The sequence below is a fragment of the Brassica napus genome, chromosome C5 (assembly GCF_020379485.1).
Source record: "Brassica napus cultivar Da-Ae chromosome C5, Da-Ae, whole genome shotgun sequence".
In the NCBI taxonomy this organism is placed as follows: domain Eukaryota; kingdom Viridiplantae; phylum Streptophyta; class Magnoliopsida; order Brassicales; family Brassicaceae; genus Brassica; species Brassica napus.
In genome coordinates, this window is record NC_063448.1 from 12365367 (window position 1) to 12386968 (window position 21602).

General features: G+C 40.2%; 3 protein-coding genes, 1 long non-coding RNA gene and 1 other non-coding gene across 7 annotated transcripts; 3 read left to right on the forward strand and 2 right to left on the reverse strand.

Moving 5' to 3' along the window:
- The first annotated feature begins 1186 nt into the window (after positions 1-1186).
- Positions 1187-3256, forward strand: LOC111211124 (protein MULTIPLE CHLOROPLAST DIVISION SITE 1-like). 2 transcript variants are annotated; one of them, XM_022712021.2, is made up of 5 exons: positions 1187-1695; positions 1810-2139; positions 2253-2425; positions 2508-2898; positions 2976-3256. In XM_022712021.2, exons 1-5 carry the CDS (start codon positions 1648-1650, stop codon positions 3135-3137), a joined length of 1104 nt encoding a protein of 367 aa, XP_022567742.1. In that variant the 5' UTR covers positions 1187-1647; the 3' UTR covers positions 3138-3256. The 2 variants fall into 2 exon arrangements, with proteins under 2 accessions (XP_022567742.1, XP_022567743.1); XM_022712022.2 differs by having other exon boundaries at positions 2511-2898.
- Positions 1469-1540, reverse strand: TRNAW-CCA. The gene has a single exon. It is a non-coding gene; the product is annotated as a tRNA-Trp (tRNA).
- Positions 3257-3280: 24 nt separating the features above from the next.
- Positions 3281-7163, reverse strand: LOC111211123 (monosaccharide-sensing protein 1-like). Of its 2 annotated transcripts, none has more exons than XM_013862191.3 (6): positions 7015-7163; positions 6661-6834; positions 6156-6248; positions 5518-6078; positions 4209-5277; positions 3281-3881 (listed from the first exon to the last, which is right to left on the reverse strand). In XM_013862191.3, exons 3-6 carry the CDS (start codon positions 6232-6234, stop codon positions 3434-3436), a joined length of 2157 nt encoding a protein of 718 aa, XP_013717645.1. In that variant the 5' UTR covers positions 6235-6248; positions 6661-6834; positions 7015-7163; the 3' UTR covers positions 3281-3433. The 2 variants fall into 2 exon arrangements, with proteins under 2 accessions (XP_013717645.1, XP_022567740.1); XM_022712019.2 differs by having other exon boundaries at positions 6919-7068.
- A 2124-nt stretch (positions 7164-9287) lies between these two features.
- Positions 9288-12490, forward strand: LOC125586904. The gene is made up of 3 exons (XR_007323433.1): positions 9288-11103; positions 11437-11494; positions 12234-12490. It is a non-coding gene; the product is annotated as an uncharacterized LOC125586904 (long non-coding RNA).
- Positions 12491-12623: 133 nt separating this feature from the next.
- On the forward strand, positions 12624-13513 carry LOC111210258 (cysteine protease XCP2-like; the record flags this gene model as incomplete). Its single annotated transcript, XM_048757227.1, has 2 exons — positions 12624-12690; positions 12774-13513. Coding segments are annotated over 2 exons (444 nt in total), but the record flags the coding sequence as incomplete, so codon positions are not given.
- Between the last annotated feature and the right edge of the window lie 8089 nt (positions 13514-21602).

The window sequence follows — 21602 nt, forward strand, 5'->3', positions numbered from 1 at the left end:
ATGACAAAGCGGAGAAGAGAGACCTGGGCATGGTCAGACTCTGAGAACCAGAGACCCTGACCAGCTTTCTCAGAGCAAAGCATCGAACCAGACACTAGGAAGGAACAGCCGAAGACTGGGAAACTGGAGACACATTCCCTGCACAGACCCTGACCGGCTTCCAGAATTAGTTGGGTATTCGGACCCAAACATATATGTTTGAATTCTCTGCACCACGCATTCTCTAAATATTTTCATCTTTCTATTGTATTTTCACTTTCGTATTTCAACTTTGTATTTCAGTGGAAATCAATAAAAGTAAGTTTTAATCATAAATTAATGCTTGCAATTTTATTTCAGCTTTCAAATTTTATAATTTACACTATAATCTTCTGTATATTACAAAATTATAAATATACAGAATCATAACCTGGGATTTACTGTATTTGTTTAATTTATTTTAATAGTTTAAAATTAAACAAATATGATAGAAGATATACTATTTTTTTATCAAATCTTTATTATTCAAAATTATTAATTATCATGTATATTTTAGCCACATTAGGCAATTCCACAATTTTTTTTAAAGAAATACTCTCTCCGTTTCAAAAAGTTAAATATTCTAGAATTTTTTTTTTCAAAAATATGTATTTTTTATATTTCTAATGCAACTTTTGTCAACTAATAATGAATAATTGTGAACTTCAAGAACATTAATTGCATTTTTTGAAATCTTATTGGTTTAGAGATATATGAAATATACAATTATAAAAAACTATGCATTAATAACTAAGTTTTATTAATAAGCGTGAAAATCCTAAAACAGAAAGAGTAATAAAGAATATTAATAATGAATTTATGGTTAATTTAATAAAAATCTTATTATATAATTAGATGAACCAATCTGTTTTTTTAATGATTTTAAGAATCATCATATTGATGACACGTGGATAAAAAAGAAGTTATAATGTTTCTCAATTAATATACATGGGATATAGTATAAACAAAAACAAAAACAGACATATAAAATAAATATAAATCAAAAATAGAAAAGACAAAGAATCTATCAAACTCTGTAGTTTATACCGAGTGTCGACCTTTTTTGCACAACTAGAAAGTTCTTTTCCTAGTGGGTGGTTCGACAATTTCGCCTTGAATATATATAAGATACCCCCATCAACGATTTATTAAAGTGATGTTAAAAAATGATCATATAAGTTTAATTGCGAATATTGATGATAGTACTAGTGGTGGTATCACAGAGAGTTTGATGTTGTCAGAGCATTTTGACTGAGGAATAAATATTTGGGTCTTTACTGGATTCTCTAAACGGCCGAACCAAGTGACCACTTCCTTTGTATAATTGGATTCTCCTAACAGCCATGCGTGACGTTTCTGCGTATTTCTACTCTTCTTCGTGCCGTCTCGTATAGAAGGTGTGAATAAATCCAAAAAATATAAAGGGATTTCCGAATATTTTTCGGGAGTTTGAACCCGACGTTAATCGAACACGCAACCTTCTGATCTGGAGTCAGACGCGCTACCATTGCGCCACGGATCCCCATGTTAAATGTATACAAAAATAAGTACATAACTAATACTCCGAATACACAGGTCGAATAAGACCACACGGTGAGTGTTGCTCGTCTTCCCTCAGGTAGGCATGAAATGGCGTCCATTGATTCTCTCCGGTTCCATTCTCTCTGCAATCTCCAGGTAATACTCGATCCATCTCTTCTCCAATCCCACTTACCGATACTGCCTTCTCTTCTTCCATTGATTGAAATCTTAAAGGTCGCGTTTTTTGTGTTGTTATCTTTGATACCCTAGTCGTCGATTGGAAGATCCAAGCTCCAGATTCCTTCAAGCTTGGTTGTCTTCAGACGCAGACACAAGAATCTAAACTGGGTTCAAGTCCAAACCAACCAAAGGTTCGTGTGCAAATCGATTGGTGACGAATCCTCGACTCCAGATGAAGAAACTCAGAATGATGATAATGAGGAAGATGATGCTGTCTCGACTCAGAGTAACACGGCCACTGACTCCGAGACTTCGATTTCGAGATTCCGGAGCATGATTACCACCATTGCCAACGATTCCGAGAATTCAATCTCGAGACTTGGAAGTATGGTTGCCACTCTTCCTCCTGTCGTCTTCTTGGTATGATTCTCTCTCTTGATGCTGCCTAAAGTTTGAATCTTTCACGACTTTTCTAGATAGTTAATAAGTCAGTACTATAAGATACTCTTTTAAGCTTTGTTGCGTCTCTTTAGATGAACAAGTGCTCAGGGAACAGCGTTTGGATCGGTATAAGCATCGTAGCTACAGTTCTGCTCGCTTCTATACGAGCTTATGCAATAAGGAAGTCGAGAGATAACCGTCCTGCTGGCTCTGTTTCTGATCTTGTGAGACGTGGCCAGCTGAGATCTGGTGATAGAAGAGGCATGTATGGAAAACTCACACTCTCTTACTTCTTGTTTCTAACTTTTTCGAACTAGTTGCCTTTGGTCTAACTTCTCCTTTATCAGCAGCTCAAAGGCTATGAACTACGAAGATCCATTCAACAACCCTTTTGTTAAAGTTGGTAAAGGAAGCTCAACGGTGGAGATGTGCGGGAAAGTTTATAAGTTAGCTCCAGTCACACTTACGGAGAAAGAACAAAGCATTCATCAGAAGAGGAGGTCAAGAGCTTACCAGTGGAAAAGACCAACAGTTTTCCTCAAGGAAGGAGACTCAATACCGCCTGATGTTGATCCTGATACTGTCAGATGGATCCCTGCCAATCATCCGTTCGCAACCACGGTTAGCGATATCGATCAGGACCTCGCTCAGAACAATGTTTATCAAAAGCAAGGTGTTCCTTTCCGGATTCGTGCTGAGCATGAAGCTATGCAGAAGAAGCTTGAAGCTTTACAAAATGTAAGCTTTGTGTCTTTCTTTCACATAGATAATCAATACGTTTCAAGAAGTAATGAGTGATGGGTTGTTTTGTACAGGAGGAGAAGTTGAATAATTTGGGTATTGACAGTCAAAATGCCAGAGATTTTCAGAGGCCATACAAGTTCTCAAGCAAGCTCGAAGAAGACGAGAATGTTCAGAAGAATTCTCAGGAGAATCATACCGGCGATTCATCCTCCGAGGAGACGCAAAAGTCCTGAGAAGCAGTAAGCTTTGTAAATATAGCCTTGAGAGTCATACTTGTGTTCCAAGAAACTGTGAGATACTTTTTTGTATTGAACCTTCAAAAACCCTAAACCTTCATTTGCTTTTCCATCAAGTTAAAAAGAGTTGGAATCTCAAATCTTCAACATTGAGTAGTTTAGTTATTAGATTAATTTTGATAACAAAACAAAGGAGACAAAAAACGAAATGAAAGTATCTCAAAACCAAAAAAAAAAAAGATGAAGAAATCTTTAGTACACAGTGCAAGTGAAGAAGAATCAAACTTTACAAATCATGTATCGTCCTTAGAAGGAGCAGAAGCTTGAGCTCCAAAGGCAAAGTAGTCTGTGATAACCTCCAAAGGCATACCTTTAGTCTCCGGAACCTTCAAGTAAACAAAGACCCACGAGATCACGCAAACCGCAGCGTAGATACTGAACACACCGACGAGTCCAATGGAGCTGAGGAGAACAGGAAGCGAGTAAGTGACAATAATGTCACAAATCCAGAACACCATAGCGCAAATGGCGATGCAGAGACCACGGACTCTTGTCGGGAAGATTTCAGAACAGAGGATGTTTGGAATGGGACCGTAACCCATCACGAAGAAGCAGATGTATAGCACAACGCACACCGTTGAGAGCGCTGCGTTAACAACTTTGCTGATCTGGACAAGCTCGCTGATGAAAAGGGCGACAAGTGAGACGATGAGGACAGGGATCGTCCAGAGAAGCAATGCCCTGCAATGAAAAACAGAACATGAGTAAACAAGGAGTTTATGACACAAGCATAGGCTAGTAAAGTATTGGTTTATGGTATCATTTTTTTTTAAAAAAATTACACATACATAAACCTTAAATTTATAAGAAAAAATATTTATATTGATTTATGATAAATTATCTATATGCATTCTCTAAAATCTCAAGACCCGCCAAAAAATTTACATATATATAAACCTTAATTTTATAAAAAAAATATTGGTATATATTTACAATAAATTATCTATATTCTTTCTTTAAAATCTCAGGACCGACCGTGAATAGAAAGTCATAGCATTTTGTTATTACCTTCTTCCAGAGACATCCATGAGTCTCATGGCAACGACAATAGCTGGAAGCATGAGTAAAGTTGTTAACCCACTGATGAGGAACGACGCCGAGATGGAGCTTAGACCGAAGCTTGAGAGAAGAATGTCTACACCAGCACGTTCAAGAATCTGAGGAGTGTAGTAAAGAACTCCATTGATACCTGAAAACTGCTGTAGTATCTGAATCCCAACACCAACAACCAACGCACGCTTAACACCAGGCTCAAGAAGAGCCGACCAGAGCGGTCCAGTGGGAGGGGCCACGTCAGATCCATGGACCGACTTAGGACCAAGAACTGATCTGCTCACAAGGGCTGAAGCGTGAACGTAGCTGCCTCCATCGTGACCACCAGGAAGAGAAACGATTGAGCCACGGCGAGACTCTGCACCGTCTTCTTTAAGGTAATAACGTTTGTACTCGCCGTTGTCGTATCTGTATCCCATGTGCCAACCACCGCCGATCCCCATGCTGTTTTCACCGTTAAGCGTGCTGTGGCGTCTCATGCTCAGCGTGCTTCCTCCTGTAGGATGTGGGATCACGTCCTTGTCCGTGCTTGTGGCCTGACGCGACATCAACGGGCTGCGAAGATCGTTATCCGAGTCGTCATCAGGTGCATTGTCATCGGTGGCGTAGTCATCGTGGTCTTTGTTGAACTGGCTCTCGACGTCTTTCTCCCAGTGAGCTGGTTTCATGTGGGGCACGTCAGCGTTAGTGCTGAACATGCTTCCGAAGATCCCACTCTTTGTGTTTCCACCTGCTTCAGGCATCTTCTCGTGTAGACTGTCGAATAGACCCACGATCGGGTCTTTGTGGATCCCGCTTTGGTTTGCTAAGCTTCCGTGGCGAGAACGTAGCCCAAGTGAACTCTGTTGTTGGTCCGTGACGGGTCGAGCAATGTAAGATTGGTTCTCGTGTGTTCCGAGAAGCCTCATTTGTCCGTCCTCATCGACAGTTTCAAGTGTTTCATGTTCCTCCAACGTTACTAAGAGATCCTCTAATGTCTTTTCTCCACCAATGTCTAATCCTTCAACAAGCAAAGCCATCTCATCTGCAAAAAAAAACCATAACAAAAACTGTTAATAGTAGCCAGGGCGGGTTCTGAGGCTCAGTTGGATGAAACATTCGTCTTGGTCCTAAATTCTAAAGAGATATTATACATAGTCAAATGATCTCCAAATTGTCAAATTTTTTTAATTAAGATTAGCCTAAAATATTTCATGACCTCCTAAATCTTAGAGCCGGTCCTGAAGTGGCTAAACCAAACAAAGATAGCGAGAAGGAGCCTTACCGGTAACATCTTCTCTGCCACATAACATTTGAAGAACCTTCTTAGCCTCATCCATTCTTCCTTTACTAACCAACCAACGAGGCGACTCGGGCAAATAAAACACCGTGAATAACAAATACACGAGAGAAGGGATAGATAGGACACCGAGCATGGCTCTCCAGCTAGGAGCATCGCTCAGGGACATAGTGAAAACCATGCAGTAAGACAGAAACATTCCACCAGAGCCAAGAAACTGAGGAAGAGTGTTGAGCTGTCCTCTGATCTCTGGAGGAGCGGTCTCAGAGATGTAAACAGGGACAAGGGTAACGGCGAGACCGGCACCAAACCCATCAAGAAGCCTAGCTAAGCATAGGACATAGACGTTTGGAGACCAAAGCATTATCAAACCGCTGAGGAAATACATGACCGATGCTAGAATCAGCATGGGGCGTCTCCCGAGCCAATCAGAGATGGGTCCAGAGCAAGTGGTGATGACCGTTGCACCGATCAATGACATTGCTACAACAAGACCTTGAACAGAGGTTGCTAGATTCATATCTTTGTTGATATAAACCATTGCTCCTGCAACATTTTAGAAATCTTAAATGAGACTGATCTGATGCAAACAAATTCAAATCATCAAGAGAAGAGTTACAAACCAGCAATGGTGGCATTGTCCCATCCTTGCAAGAAATTGCCGATAGTGGCGGCGAGAGCAACGAGGGTCGCTCCCTTCATTGTTCAAACCAACCCTAAACACACAAAACCATAATTCAAAACAGTTCTATTCAGTGATTAGACATTTCAAAGTTTCAGACTTTTAGTCAACAATTCAAAAAAGGAAGAAAAAAGTTAAACTTTCCAAATCAAGATCTAAATCACAGTCAATTCAGAATATTGTTGAACCAAAAGATTTAGTAAAATTAAGTTTCAAAAAAATATATTTAGTAAATTAGACTACAAGATCCTTTAAACATTAGATCATCAATGAATATGAAAATGCAGCAACCTAGGAGGTAAAATATTAGCTTTTTAGTTTAGGTGAACGAACGCAAAGAAAAGCTTTTTTTTTTTTTTTTTTTTTTGCTAAAAGAAAAGCTTTTTAGTTTATGTGAATGAAAGCAAACAAAAAGATTGCTTCACTTTCTGGGGAAAAGGTGTCACCTTTTCTTTTTCTTCTGAAAGTACAATTCTCCTGCAGTCACGAGGAACTGAACTCTTCTTTTTTTAGTTTGCTTTGCCTTTTCGTCTTCGAATTATAAATCAAGAAAGAGAACAAGGATGATTTTTGGAATATTTTGATCGTTGATTAACTTTTATTTTCCCCGGAGATGGAATCTACAATAAGGACAAGTAATGGTTTTCAAAATTATTGCTACAACACTAAGTAAACGAAAAAAAAACAAATAATTGCTGCCATACCAACAAAAGTTTGGTTATTTCTTTTATTAAAAAAGGAGAAAACTATCGCTGCATGGGATTTAACTTTTTTTAACTAAAAAAATTGCATTTACATACAGTAGTTCTTCTTGGCTGGTAAGAACTCTGTGGTGAAGAGCGATTTATGAGGATTGTGTAATGTTTTCGACACTTTATATAGAAGAGTCGAACAGAAATAATCATAATCAATCTATGTCACTATCAAAATTCTGATGTAAAGATCTAGGGAGAACTGTATCTGACTGAATACGTATACAGAAAAACATCATTGTCGTGACTCATCTATGAGTAGATTTGTAGGAAATTAATTTAAAGAGGGTCCGTCCGTTACGACATGGATCACGATAGAGAGGATAACGTTTTGTTCTTCGTCAAGAAAATATTATCTCTTTTTGTTGTCATGAAAGTCACATTTTCAAATCTATCGTTAAGTGGTCCGGCTGTATGTCACGTTCGTGTAAAAGTTGGACCTTTCTGTCGTCATTTTTTTTTATATTTAGATCATCAAAATTCATTTCTATTTTTTGCACTGAAAAGTTTTGAAACAATTTTAGAAATCTTAAAAGATTTGATTATCTAAATTTATGAATTCAACTGAAATTTAATTTCAGACTAATTTGTTTAAAATATATATTATTTATAGTTTCTATGCATAATTAGTTCTATATGTTTTCAGTAATATTTTGTGATGTCCAAATAGCAGAAGAGAGCAAAAATAAACACCAATGAAGGTGAAAACGTTTTCTCATAAATTACGACCGGGACAATGTGGAACATGCAAATGCAGAGGAATCCACGTTATAACATCATCTCAATAGTTGCAAAAGAAAAACATCTCAATTGTTGTCTAAGTTAATAACGTGCTCCCTTCCGTTAATCATCTTTGGTCATAATTTTAGTCATATAAATTTTCAAGTTACAAACTAGCGTTTTAGATCAAGCATAGTTCAGAGATGATATCTGAAACGTAGTAAGAATATCAAATAAACAAATATATTTACAGCTTTTCTGTCAAATCGAATGTAATATTTCAGTTTTCAGATGTCACACAGTCGTAAAGGGTGGGGAGCCAACAATTCGTACAAACATTTATTCAATTTACAGGAATTCACAAGTGATCATGTGGCTTCATTATATTAGCTAGGTCATACTTTCGTAGACATATAAATATATACGTGCACACACAATCGTTGGATGTACTGCGAAGTTCCGGTAAAAGGACGAAGATACTTTGGAAGAAAAGGGCTATGAAACAACGTTAAAAAAATACTATTAAAGAGAAAAAGGTTATAATCAAGAGACGCATGGGGTAAGGTGCAATGGGCGATGAACACGGCGTCAATGAGAGGGCATGTGATATTATACTATTAGTGCTTTGTCACTTTCTCACGTACCTTTTTGTGCCTTACCAGTTACCAATTACTTCTCCTCTACTACTACTTTATATATTATAAATAATGGAATATGAAAGGCGACAACAGGATACACTACACCATAATAAGTTTCAAAAAGATTTCAATATATGTATACTTTTCTAGTTCTGCAACAAGTTGATTTTATTTTCCTTTGTACAACACAAGTTGAGAAATAATATCAAACGTTCCTCTTTCATAATATATACATAAGACCTAAAGAAACATGACAACGGTCTTTGTCTTCGTAGAGTTCGTGCTCCCAAGTATCATTCGAGCATCTCCGACCACGTGTCTCCACCTCAAAACGGATCTTGGAACACGATTAATGGGGATTCTTACGGTGAGATTCTTATCGGAATATAAAAAACAATTTCTTAATTTTTAACTAAAAAAACTAAGAACGGACTCTATAAATATCGTATCTAAGAGCCGGTTCTTAATTTTTTAAGTTAAAAGTTAACGGATTGTTTCTTATATTCTGCTAAGAACTCACCCTAAAAACCCATAAGTTCTTGTTTTTGTTTCACATTTTTATAATATTTTGTTGATTTTTTCGCTCGAAACGAATACCAACTATATATTTGTTTCGTCTATACAAGCATATATCATAGTATTTTTCAGAGAGTTTTTGCTAATATAATGAATAAATAAGCATGAAAGAGGGAGAGAGAAAACTGAGAAACTTTCAACAACAATTGAAAAACTTATCTTACATTTAGCTTTATATGATTGGATTAACATATTTTTATTTAAAATTTAATGGCAATATTACAATATATTTCGTGGATAGACTTTGTACTGATGATGATGATGGCCGTTGATGTCCTGTAAAGATAGAACCAGTGAGTTTTCAATTTGGACTTTTACATGATTCATGTTTTAGATCATCACCCACTCTATAAAATATAGGTGTTACTTCATAGTAGTTAGTGGTCATATATAAAAAATAACTTATAAGTTCGAAGATCTGATCCTCCTGACTGTGTTATCAGATATCTTGGTGGAAAGACAGGTCAAACTTTGTTCTTTAGAGAATAATAATAATCTTACAAGAAGATAAAAGAAAAATACCTCACTGTAGTCTCATATCTTATGAATTTTAGCTAGCCTGATTAAAGAATATGTTTTAAAAGTTAGATCAATGGTCAAAAACTAAGCTAATTATATCATCGATTAAAGCTAACACTCATTACTACCATAATAATACATGGCTAGCTTGACACAATAACGCCTATAACTAAACACAGTCCACTGTGATAACTAATTTTCCTACTTTAACCACTCTCACGAAACGATTTTAAACGACCAGAACGTCGTGTTGTAATGTTACAGGAAGTATCGGGAACGTGAAATATCATGGCGTTTTTTAATAGTTGGCCAGTTCTACTACTAGCCCACCTTTTCTTTCGAAGAAATGCTGCTGAATCAACCTGGAAAGTTAGCTGGTAGAGTTGTGGAAAGAGGTTAGTGATTGTGGGCCGCAAGACGATATTAATACAAACCATAGAAAGATGTAACTATCCTTGTCAAAATTGATTTTCAGATAGTCAAGATTTAATCCAAATAAGGTGGGCCTAGTATAGACTTGATTAGGAGCATTGCCATATATCATTCCAGAGGCCTATCTTAGATGATTGAGCTTCTAGACCAAGTAGAGGGTTCTGATGCTGCAGAGAACTTACTAAACAAACATAAACAGATTACTTGGAGTCAAAGTTTCCTCAAGGAAGACAGAATCAAGCTTAAAGACACAAGAGTTTATACAAGATTCAGATTCAGATTCAGACAACTTTACTCTAAGGCAAAAAGATCAAAAAGTCTATCCTATATAGACTAACCTTTCTCTTTCATTTACTCTTATCAACTAACAAAAGTACAAAACTTCCAGTAACCCTAATGGCTCTCTCTTCGCCTACAAGAATCCTCTGTTTTGCTCTTGCTTTATCGGCTGCATCTCTGTCCCTCTCATTCGCTCTGCTTCCCACGACTTCTCCATCGTTGGATATTCCCCTGAGGATTTGGAAGCTCATGATAAACACATCGAGCTCTTCGAAAACTGGCTCTCCAACTTCGAGAAAGCTTATGAAACCGTTGAAGAGAAGTTGCGTAGGTTCGAAGTTTTCAAGGATAACCTGAAACACATCGATGAGACTAATAAGAAGGTGAAAAGCTACTGGCTTGGTCTCAACGAGTTTGCGGATTTGAGCCACAAAGAATTCAAGAATAAGTATGTAATGACCCTAAATGTAATGATCCCAAAAATTTGACCCAAACTATCCCCAAAGGCCATTTTGCCTTTCTTTAAGAGAGAGAGAGAGAGAGAGGAAGAAGAGGAAGGGAGAAAGCTCACCTGAGCTCGTCGCCGGAGCAACCGTGTGCCGTGACCACGTTGAGCTCGTCACCACCGTTCGCTGCAGCTTAGAATCGCCGGAAACCGCCATGCAGTTAAGCTTAGTTTCGTCCGTTTAGTAATTCGCCGATAACTCTCTAACCGTTACGAATATCGTGCATCTAAGACCATCATCGTGTTCCTCTCGTCAAGACGAAGCCGTAGACACCAACCACGCCTCAATCGGAGCCCGGACGAAGCCGCACGCGCCTCCCGAAGATTCGCCTCGGCGCGCGCGTGAAACACACGCGCCGCCGCCGTCCGCCGCAACTCCGCCGCCGGACCACCGTCCTCCGCCGCAACTCCGCCGCCGGAACACCGTCCTCCGCCGCAGCTCCGCCGTCGCCGCCGGCAAACTTTCCGGTAAGCCACCGGCGGATCTCCGCCGTTGCCGCCGGTGACCGCCACCGGTGACTCGCCGGAGACTCGCCAACTCGGCCGAGTCGACCCGGTGAGTCAACTCGGTTGACTCGGTTAACCGGTTGGTTAGCCGGTTTAAATTGATTTCAATTCGGTTAGGTTAAACCGGTCGGTTAAAATCAATTGGAAATCGGTTAGGATAAACCGGATTAATTAATTAATTAATTAAATAATTAATTAAATAATTGATCTTGACCAGCGGGTTGACTTTTTCGTAAATACCCGTTTTAAACCGTTCGAAAGGCGTTCTGACTCGAAATTTCGATCTGATTTCAGATTTGGAATCCATTTGAGCAGATGGAGTTCATATATAACACTTCTCTTCATTGCTAAGGTGAGGGCTACTCCGTTAAATCCTGAGCTAGTTTAGTACTACCATTATGGAAAGTTTAGTTTCGAAACATGGATCCGTCTCTTTGAATCGAGTCTGTTTGAGAGTCTTGGTTGTTCGTTATTGATATTGATTGTTAAACCGGAAATAGGATAATAGAGGATTCAACGGTTGATTGAAATGATTGCTGCTAAAAACTGTTAATTATATATATGTATATATGTTAGTCCATGTGTTGAGATTGCGGGGTGCATAGGTATCTGCACTAGGCCGCGGAATTTGCGGGGTACAGAGACGTTTGTACTAGGCCGTGTGATTGCGGGGGCACATGACGTCTGTGCTAGCTACGCCTTGTTTGAGAGATCGCGGGGTACGGAGATATCTGTACTAGGCCGTGTGTTTAGCGGGGTACAGAGACGTATGTACTAGGCCGCTTGTTTGTGGAGATTGCGGGGGTACAGAGTGGACTACTGTACTTACGACGCTGTAGAGTTATATATATATATTTATATCCTTATGAGGAAATGCGGTATGTTATTATCGCATTGGTTGTAGCGTGTCTAGTCCACTAGACATATGTGATTGTTCTGTGTGGTGTAATAGACACCGTGTTTGCTTCATGCTAGAGCTAGGCCTACATAGTTGTAGTGCTATGAACTGAGTCAGTGGTTTGCGGTTTAGCATCCCATACCTCACTGGGCGATTCCCCTGTCGCTCACCCCTCCTTCTTTCCCCCTTTCAGGTGAGACCGACGAGCAGGAGTGATTATACCGGACCGGTGCTTTTGGGCTTTTACTACTATTGGGCTTTTGGGCTTCTATCGTTTTATCGCTTTTATCGTTATCGGGTCTCTAGGCCTTTGGGCTTTTATCGTTTATGTTATTTCGTATTTCGGACTCTCGGTTTATGTCGTACTTTATGTTTCAGATTTTATTTTATATTATGGAATTCAAGCGTGGATGTTGACTTTCAAATATTTATATATGGATATTTCAGATATTTGTACTTATCGAATTATTTTTACTATTTCGAAAGTGACGGGTGTCACAAAGTATTTAGGGTTTAAGACTGATATAGCGAGACATGATGGTGAGAGATCCTACGAAGAGTTTGCTTATAAGGACGTTGAGGTTTGCCTAAATCTGTTGACTGGAGAAAGAAAGGAGCCGTGAGCTATGTCAAGAACCAAGGCTCTTGTGGTAATCTCAAATCTTGGACTATGATGTATTATAGTTTTAGCATTTTTCATTTAATTTTTTGTTTTTTTTTAATTATCACGCAGGAAGCTGTTGGGCGTTTTCGACAGTAGCGGCAATGGAAGGTATAAACAAGATTGTGACAGGAAACTTGAAAACATTGTCAGAACAAGAACTCATAGACTGTGGCACAACCTTCAACGGTGGTCTCATGGATTATGCTTTTGAGTACATTGTCAAGAACGGCGGCCTTCGCAAGGAAGAGAATTATCCTTATTCCATGGAAGAAGGAACTTGCGAGACTCAAAAGGATGATTCTGAAATGGTGAATATCAGTGGGCACCAAAATGTACCTAGGAACGACGATAAGAGTCTCTTGAAGGCATTGGCTCATCAACCACTCAGTATTGCTATTGATGCCTCTGGTAGAGAGTTCCAGTTCTACAAGGGAGTAAGTCATTAATTAATATTAACTGCAATAGGTTGCACGGGTACGGCAACTTAGTGCTGTCTCGCGTACCGGGCTCGGCGGGGGGACGGGGACGGCTCGGGTACGTCTAGGAAACGTCCCCAACACGTGTGCAGTGAACCCGAGACGGCATGACTCGACGGGGATGGGTTTGGTCAGAGACCGGAGACGTCTCGTAAACGTTTCTAAGCCAATTCGACGTATCTGTTTGATTTTTTTGTGTGTCACGATGTGTAAATTAATCTATATTTGTTTTGATTTTTTTAATTAAACTTTTCCACCTTAAAGCATGATTATCCATAGAACCCATTAGGGTCTCTTAATCACTTGTTTAGTAATAAATGTGTCTTAAGAACTTTAGTTAAGAAATACTTAAATTTTTAACCTCAATTGCAAATTTCTCAAGTAAGGGTTTTAAAAAAAAATTATTAAACATTATTTTATTAAAGATAAAATTTATTTATTAAATAAAACATAACAAAAGATAACATATTAAACATAGATTTAACAAAAAACATAGATTAGTAAAATAAACGAGAATAATTTGAAATAAACATCCGAGCTCAGTTGTTGTCTTCATTACGTCCAAATTTACGCCATATATGTTCAACCAAATCAACTTTCAGATGTTGATGAATTTGTCTATCACGAATTCTAGGTCGAACACCCATCATATTGGCGATATTTGTAGGGATATATGTAGAATACGTGAGATCGACATATGAACTTCCGTTGTCTTCTCCTTGTTGGAACTCCGAAACATCAAATTGAGTGTATCCATCTCGTTCATCTTCTACTATCATATTATGAAGTATGATACATGCTCGCATAATCTTTCCAATTTTGACTTTATCCAAAATAGTGCTGGATTTTTAACAATGGCAAATCGAGCTTGCAAGACTCCAAAAGTACGCTCGACATCCTTTCGGACAACTTTTTGACGTTGAACAAATAAAACTGCTTTCGGCCCTTGTTGTATTGGAATAGATTGGATAAAAGTTGTCTATTTCGGATAAATACCATTGGTGAGATAGTAAGCCAAATGATACTCTCTTCCATTGACATAGTAAGTGACTTGCGGAGCTTGACCCTTTATTAAGCCAAATGATATAGTAAGTGACTTGCGGAGCTTGACCCTTTACTATGTCATCAAATACCATTGGTGAGATAGTAAGCCAAATGATACTCTCTTCCATTTGGCTCCGCAAAGTATGCTGCAATCCTCTTCCAGAAATCACCAGATCGTTGTTCATTCCCTACAACAGGGTCTTTGCTCGTGTTTAACCACGAGCTGATGAGCACAATATCATCTGTTGGCGTCCATTTCTTTCGTTCTCTACGCTCTGCAGGAGTGGCTTGACTCTCTTCTACTAAACGAAACTGTGATGAAGCTTCAGTACCTTGACTCTGTTCTAGTAAACGAAACACACTGTCTTGTTGACTATTTAGAAGCTCAACAAACTTTGGTGTCTGCGTATATGGATTATAATCCATATCCGGAAATGTCACAGAAGAGAATAAAGAAGTTTAAAAGACAAGAATGTCTTTACTAGATGGAAAAGAAGAAAGAAGTTTAAAAGATGATAAGAAAGTGAAGAAGGAATGTGTGTTTATAGATGGCAGAGAAGGAAGAGAAGAAAAGAAGTTTCAGATGCATTCATCACAACCAACCAATTAAAACGACTTGACATTTATCTACAACATTCATCACATTAAGCCTTAGCAATTCTAGCTAACCATCACTTCTATTTATCACACAACCGTATTCTAACTCTAACCAACACATTAATTACCCTCGATTCAATTCATACCAGAACCTAAATCAATTCGTTTGCAGAACCAGATCACAGAGTAACACTAACCTTATTTGTACATTGTACTCCTTTGCTCGATGAATCTTTCTCATGTCTCTTCATCCATCTGGCTTAAGGCATAATGACAGAACAAATGAAGAGGGATTTGATCCTTCCAGCTGACAACACAAAGACAGAAACAAAAAATAAATCAAAACCAGAAACCAACACAACAAACAAACCAAAATTGAAACAAACTTGCAACAACCAATTCGAAATTGATCAATCCATCTTAAGACACAAGAAACACGATCTAGAGACAGAATTGAACAGCACAAACAAATCAAAATTGATAAACCTTGAAGAACATGAAACATAAGCTTTACCTTTTGACTATCGGACAGCCACCGAGAGAGAGGCCTTGCGCCGTCGCGGAGAGCAACTGAGAGACATAATCGAAGAGAATAAACACAACAAAATGGAAAAACTTGCGATCAGAACAAGAACATACATAATCTAAAGACATGCATAAACGAACAACACAAAATATCTTTACCTTTCGATTCGAGGAGAGCCACCGAGAATCAGGTCCGCCGCCGTCGAGGATAGCCACCAAGAGAGAGAGATCGACGTTTTCCTCCTTCGAGAACGGCCACCGAGAGAGACGTCGCCATTTCACGATGGAGAGCCTCAGAGAGGAAGACATCGCCTCTTTCGTCGCCGAGAGAGCATTCGAGAAAGAGAAGCCGAAGAAACAAACCAACCCCACACCTCTTCTCTGTCCTCTAATTTCTTGACACGTGTATGCTAAGATATGTTGCTTGCTTCCCCTAATTAAGAGCCGTGTCTTAGATTAATCTGTGTTTTTCATTTTCTTTTAAATCTCTTCCACTCCCACTCCCACTTTCATGTATTTCTCTTTGACTCTTGAGTCTCAGCCACGTCTCTCTATGACAACTTAACTTCATGTCTATGTGATTCTGACTCAAAGATCTGATTTAATGTTTTTTTTGTTGTTTAATGTTATTTCATTTACAACATTTCTGATTTTTATTCTGTGTGTTTTTGTATACAAAGATGTGATTTCGTATGTTTCTGATTTCTCTCGATATATCATATTTCATACGTTTTATTTAATTTCATATAGATTAAGAAGATGAATTCCCAAACTGAAGGTGTGATTCAATATGTTTCTGATTTTACTTGATATATATATATGTTTACTTATATTTTGGTTGCCGTTTCTATGCCGTACCCGTATCTAGAAATTTTAAGTTTGTCGTTTCCAGTCTCCGTTTTCTGTCTCCGTTCCCGTCCCAGGGGTGCATTTTAATACATGATTCAAGAAAATGACTGATCCATTGCTTAGTTCTCATGATTTTACTGTGTTTAGTTTGGTATATGAAGGGTGTCTTTGATGGGCGGTGCGGGGTAGATTTGGACCGTGCGGGGTAGATTTGGACCATGGTGTGGCTTGGGTAAACACTGGGAAGCCAGAGGGTCTCTGTGGAATCAACAAGATGGTTTCTTTGCCCACCAAAACTAAATGATAAAATCATTCTATCTTTTTTGAAAATGATCACTATCTTCATATTGATATGAACGTTATCATGACATTGTAATTTAAGTGTTTCCTTGTGACTTACGAATTGAAATGTTGTAACAATGATGGGGCAAAAATAAGTTTTCAAACAATGAAGTCAGAATTTAGGTTAAACCGTCTACTTTCAAAAATAAAATAGATATTGGAAAAAAGAAAAGAATAAGGTTTTATGGTTGATTTTTTTTCAGTATTTTAAAAGAAAACTATTCTAATATTTGTCATTTTTTCATTGGCCAATTATTTAATATTTAATACTTGGTTGAGAAACTCAATTTTCTGCCCAATGGTATGAGAGCATCATTAACTGGGTATGCAACTCCCGTCTCTTAGTATTAATTAGATTAAAAAAAGAAAATTAGCATAATTATGAGGAAATGTATCTTCATCAGGGGAAATAAGAAACACCTCTTCTGAGACACATTGTTGTCTTTTGGTTGTTCTTGTGTGTTTCTCTCTCTCCACGGAAGCAAATCACCGCATCTCAAACCCGTCGACGGAAGCAAACCCGTGCCTCTATCGATAGATCGTAATCGAATTGGGGAGGTGTAGAGGAACCGATCAACATGGGTAACACAGATAAGCTGATGAATCAGATAAGCTGATGAATCAGATATGTGGATTTGTATGATAGTTTGATTGTTTCTGGGTAGAGAGAAAGGTTTTGTATGATTGTTTGATTGTTTCTGGGTAGAGAGAAAGATATGTGGATTTGTATGTTTGTCTGATGAATCAGATATGTGGATTTGTATGATAGGTGAATGTGGATTTGTATGATTGTGGGAACCGAAATTCGCACTGTCGATTTCCATTTAAATTAGGAAAGTTAGGAAAACCCTAATTTCCCAGAGGTCCCGGATATCTATTAAACCACACGCCAAGCAATCAGAACACGCGATTAAAGACCAAAAGAAATAAGAAATCGTAAAAGAGAGCAAAATGAGTTTTATTCCGAATCCGCGTATGAGCGTTACAACAAGGTAGAAGCCTTGGCTACGAGAGCTGTCGGCGAGATTCCTAGTTCTAACAACCTAAGACTGCAAAACCTAGTTGAGTCGCAGCTCGAAATAACAAAAACGGAAAGTTGCCTAATTGCTCTAAGTGCTAAGTTTGCTCTGAAAAAGTTCTCCCCTTATGCCTCTCGCCTAGGACCCCTTATATACTGGCTCCAAGGTCGGTTTACGCCTTTCCTCTTCTGCCCTTAAGCCGCCATAGCATAAAAATGGAGATATTCCATTTTTTCCGATCTTCGTAATTATCTTCGAAATTTCGTATTTATCCGCGGAAACTTGACATTTACCTTCCCTTGCGGACCAAGCGTAAACCGACATGCGGTTTATGGGCTGTGGTTAAGAAATCGTAAGTCGGGCCTCGAGTCATGTCTTAGGTCCCTTTGGGCCGTCTTTCGACTCGAAGCGTTTATTACGGCTTCTTTCGATAAAGAATTAACTTTCCGCGGTTTTATCGGTAAAGTTTGATTGATAACTTAGAAATGGCGGAGAATGTGAGATGGGTTCGCTACGGTATTCGGGAGATAGCATCGAAGGGTAGACGAGAATGCATGGACTGATGTCGTATCGACGTTTCGGAAGAGCTCGGTCGCTACGTAGCGACCGAACTTTGGTTCGAGCTCGGTCGCTCCGGCTCGAGCTCGGTCGCTACGTAGCGACCGAGCTCCGGCTTGATCTCAGTCACTACGTAGCGACCGAGCGGAATGGGCGTTTGGTCGCTATGTAGCGATCCTTCTCGAGTTCTTGTCCGATGATTCGAGTCTCTTCCGTAAAGATTTTCGTAAAGAAGAATCTATTTCAAAAAAGTATTTGTCGGAGAAGTTTCCTACGTTTTTCTTCTTCGGGGATTTTGGACGTTAACTTCGTCGTAACCGTTTTCGACCCCAACAGTTAGCCCCCCAGCTCGTTAGAGTCGAGACTCTTGCGGGCGGTTTAACGATTTTGTCGAAGTTAGGCGTTTTGAACGAAGTTTACTTCAAATTCCGCGGAAGAGAATTCTCGAGAAAACTTTTATTTAAAAAATATAAAATTCTGAGTCCCCATTTCTATAAGTAGTGAGCTCTTGTCATTCATTTGCTTCACACCTTTCATTCTTCAAACCTTCGAAAACTCTCTAGCTCCAAATCTCTCTCTTTTTTTAACATGTCTTCTTCCCATGGTGACAAGCGAAGTTCCGATGTGGAGATGGGCGAGGCTACATCTCCGGCCCCGATTCTGACTTCTCCGGTCGAAGCGCCGGCTTGCGTTGCCGATCATCTCTCCTTTTGAGAGAAATTAGTTCGTCGCCAAGCCGAGAAAGAAAAGGTTCGAGCCGGCGCCGAGTTACCATCCTCTTCTGCACTGGCCGTTGCTCCGGGTCATGGGACCGAGGGCGTAACTCCGCGAGATACGGGAAATCTCGCAGGCTCGGTTGTTCTGGATGCTTCGGCTTTACCTGCTGGATCGTCCACGACTCTGATTCTCGTCGAAGATAAGGAGAGGGCCGCTGACTCTATGCCGCCTCCTCCGGCCAGGAAGGAAATCGTTCTAGCGCTGCACGCTCCTAGTGTTGTTCCGGTTACTCAGCCTAAGGGCCGGAAGAGGAAGTTTACCAAGGGCGGTGACGGGGAATCTTCGCAGCAAGGAGGCTCGAGCATAGCGTCGAGGCTTCGCGGAAAGGTTTGTCGCTTACTCACTTTCTTGCTCATTGTATATTTTTCTAAAAGACAAAGAATCTCTAACTTTCTTCTCGTTTCGCAGTTCGTGTCGTTGATCGACGGGATGATCAGCGAGTGCGGTTCTGAGACCAGTCGTCTTGCCGGGGAGTTGTTGAAACTTTGGTCCAAAACCGAGGCCATGCTGACGGCTGTCAAGGGTTCTCACTCCGTGAAAGTGTCGAAACTTGAAATCGCGATAGGGGAGCTCGAGAGGGACATCGGGAAGACGGCGAGTTCATTGCTCAAGGAGAAGAAAGCCAGGAAGGCCAAATCTTCGGAGGTTCGTCGTCTTCAGCGTCAGATTGAGAGCGATGCAGGATTAGTGAGCCGCGGGATTCGAGAGGCCAAGGACGCTCTTAGTTCTGAGTTCCAAGCTCGCTTGGCGAAGATCTCCGCCTTTCTGGGCTCTCTCGAGTGCATTCGGAACAGGAATTTAGCCTTGGCGACGATCGAGGGTGGGATGGCTGTGGTTCAGTTGTTCCAAAGTGAGACTCCTCCGACATTAGAGGCCGAAGAGGCCCGACTGTCCGGCTGCAAAGGAGATTTGGCAGTCGTGGATGGATATTTCGATCTTATCCTAGCTGACCTGAAATCCGCGTGCCTCCTTCCGACGTGTTCAGAAGGCCCTGTGGGGAAGGATCCGGTACTCGGGGGTGAAGCGGCTCCAGGTTTAGATGAAGCGACGAGTGAAGAGGGAGCGTGAGCTCTGAGGATGACTTTGGTTAGATCTCTTGCGGGAGATTTTTTTTATGTTTGATGTTTCGGCCTTAAATGGCCTTATTTCGTGTTTCGGGACTGGCCGTGTGTGGCTTTGAATCCCCGCCGCTCTGCGGCTTTTATGACAAGATGGTCGAGTTGCATTTTTCATAAGCTTACGTATGGAGTGGAAGAAGGGTGATGAGTTGTCGTCTCATATCCTTTTTCGATGTGAAATGTTTTGTTCGAGATCTGTTTCGAGAGCTTTTCCGCGAGGTATCGACTTCGCGGGATATCTGAAGATGTCGAACATAAACATAGAGGCATGGTTTTGGGATCTCGTATCTTTTGGATATCATGCCTTGAGATGTTAGAGACCAGTGCGCTGGGTTTAGGGCAAGACCTAGGTTTACTTTCGATTTAAGATTTTGTGCGGTGACTAGCCGGCTATCGATTTATCTGTCGCGATTTTAACCTGATTTGTACCGATTTAAAGTCCGCGATAGGTTCTCGGCTTATATGACTTGTTAAATACGAATCGAGCATCTCTCCGGAGACAATTTTTAAGCCAACCGGAAGTGCTGGACCAAAATTTTGGGTTTCTTTTATAGCGCTATTATCCTTGTGTCGGATGTACGAGAGTCATCTTGTAAGATGGCTATGTATGTTTAGGACGTTCAAGAGTTCGATGTGATCAGCACCGAACTTGGCGGAAAATGCCTTTGTTTAGAGTTTTTGCGCAAGATATGTGTTAAAATGTTCATCATTTTTTAACGGAGTGTCCGTTTTCGTCGTTCGGAAGAAGTAATCCTTGAAGCATCTCTTGCGACGTCTCGCGATGCCAATGGCTGCTTCTTCCTAACGGCTGATTTATTTTCGAAATTTGAAAATGTTTTCGCGGATAAAAGATAATTTGCTTGGTTGAGATATGTCGGAAACATCGAAGGCGTGGTTGGATGTTTTCGAGTCTGAGAGTATACGAGTATACGTATCCACTCCCCCCCCCTTTTTGATGGAGGGGGGACAGCTGAATTTGCTTTTTGACAAACTGCCTACGTACTCCTTGTGGAGATCAAGCCGTCTCGTAGTTCGGTGATTGCGAGTTGGTCAATGATAATATTTTTTGAGATGCATCGCGTTCCAGGTCCTCAGAATTTTTATGCCTTGCATGTTGGCTATTTCGTAGGAGCCGGCTCGGACGATTTTTTCGATTTTATAGGGTCCATCCCAGTTTGCTCCGAGTTTTCCCGCGTTTCGTTCAGTGGTATTTTGGAAGACTTTGCGAAGTACTAGATCTCCTCGATTAAATCTGCGATTCCGTACGTTGGAATTGTAGTACTTCGCGGCTTCGTGTTGGTAATTTTGGATTCGGATGAGCGCTCGATCTCGGTGCTCGTTAATGAGATCGAGGTCATCGAGGAGCATTGCGTTTTTGAGCTCCTCTCGTTCGGGAAGTAATCTTCTTCGAACACCGGGGAATTCTAGTTCTGCGGGAATCATGCATTCCGTTCCGTACACCAGAGCCAAAGGGGTTTCTCATGTTGCTCGCCTCGGGGTGGTACGGTGGGACCAGAGGACTCCCTCGAGTTCGTCGGCCCACCTGCCTTTTTTGGCCTCTAAGCGTTTCTTCAGTGCGTCGAGAATGGTTTT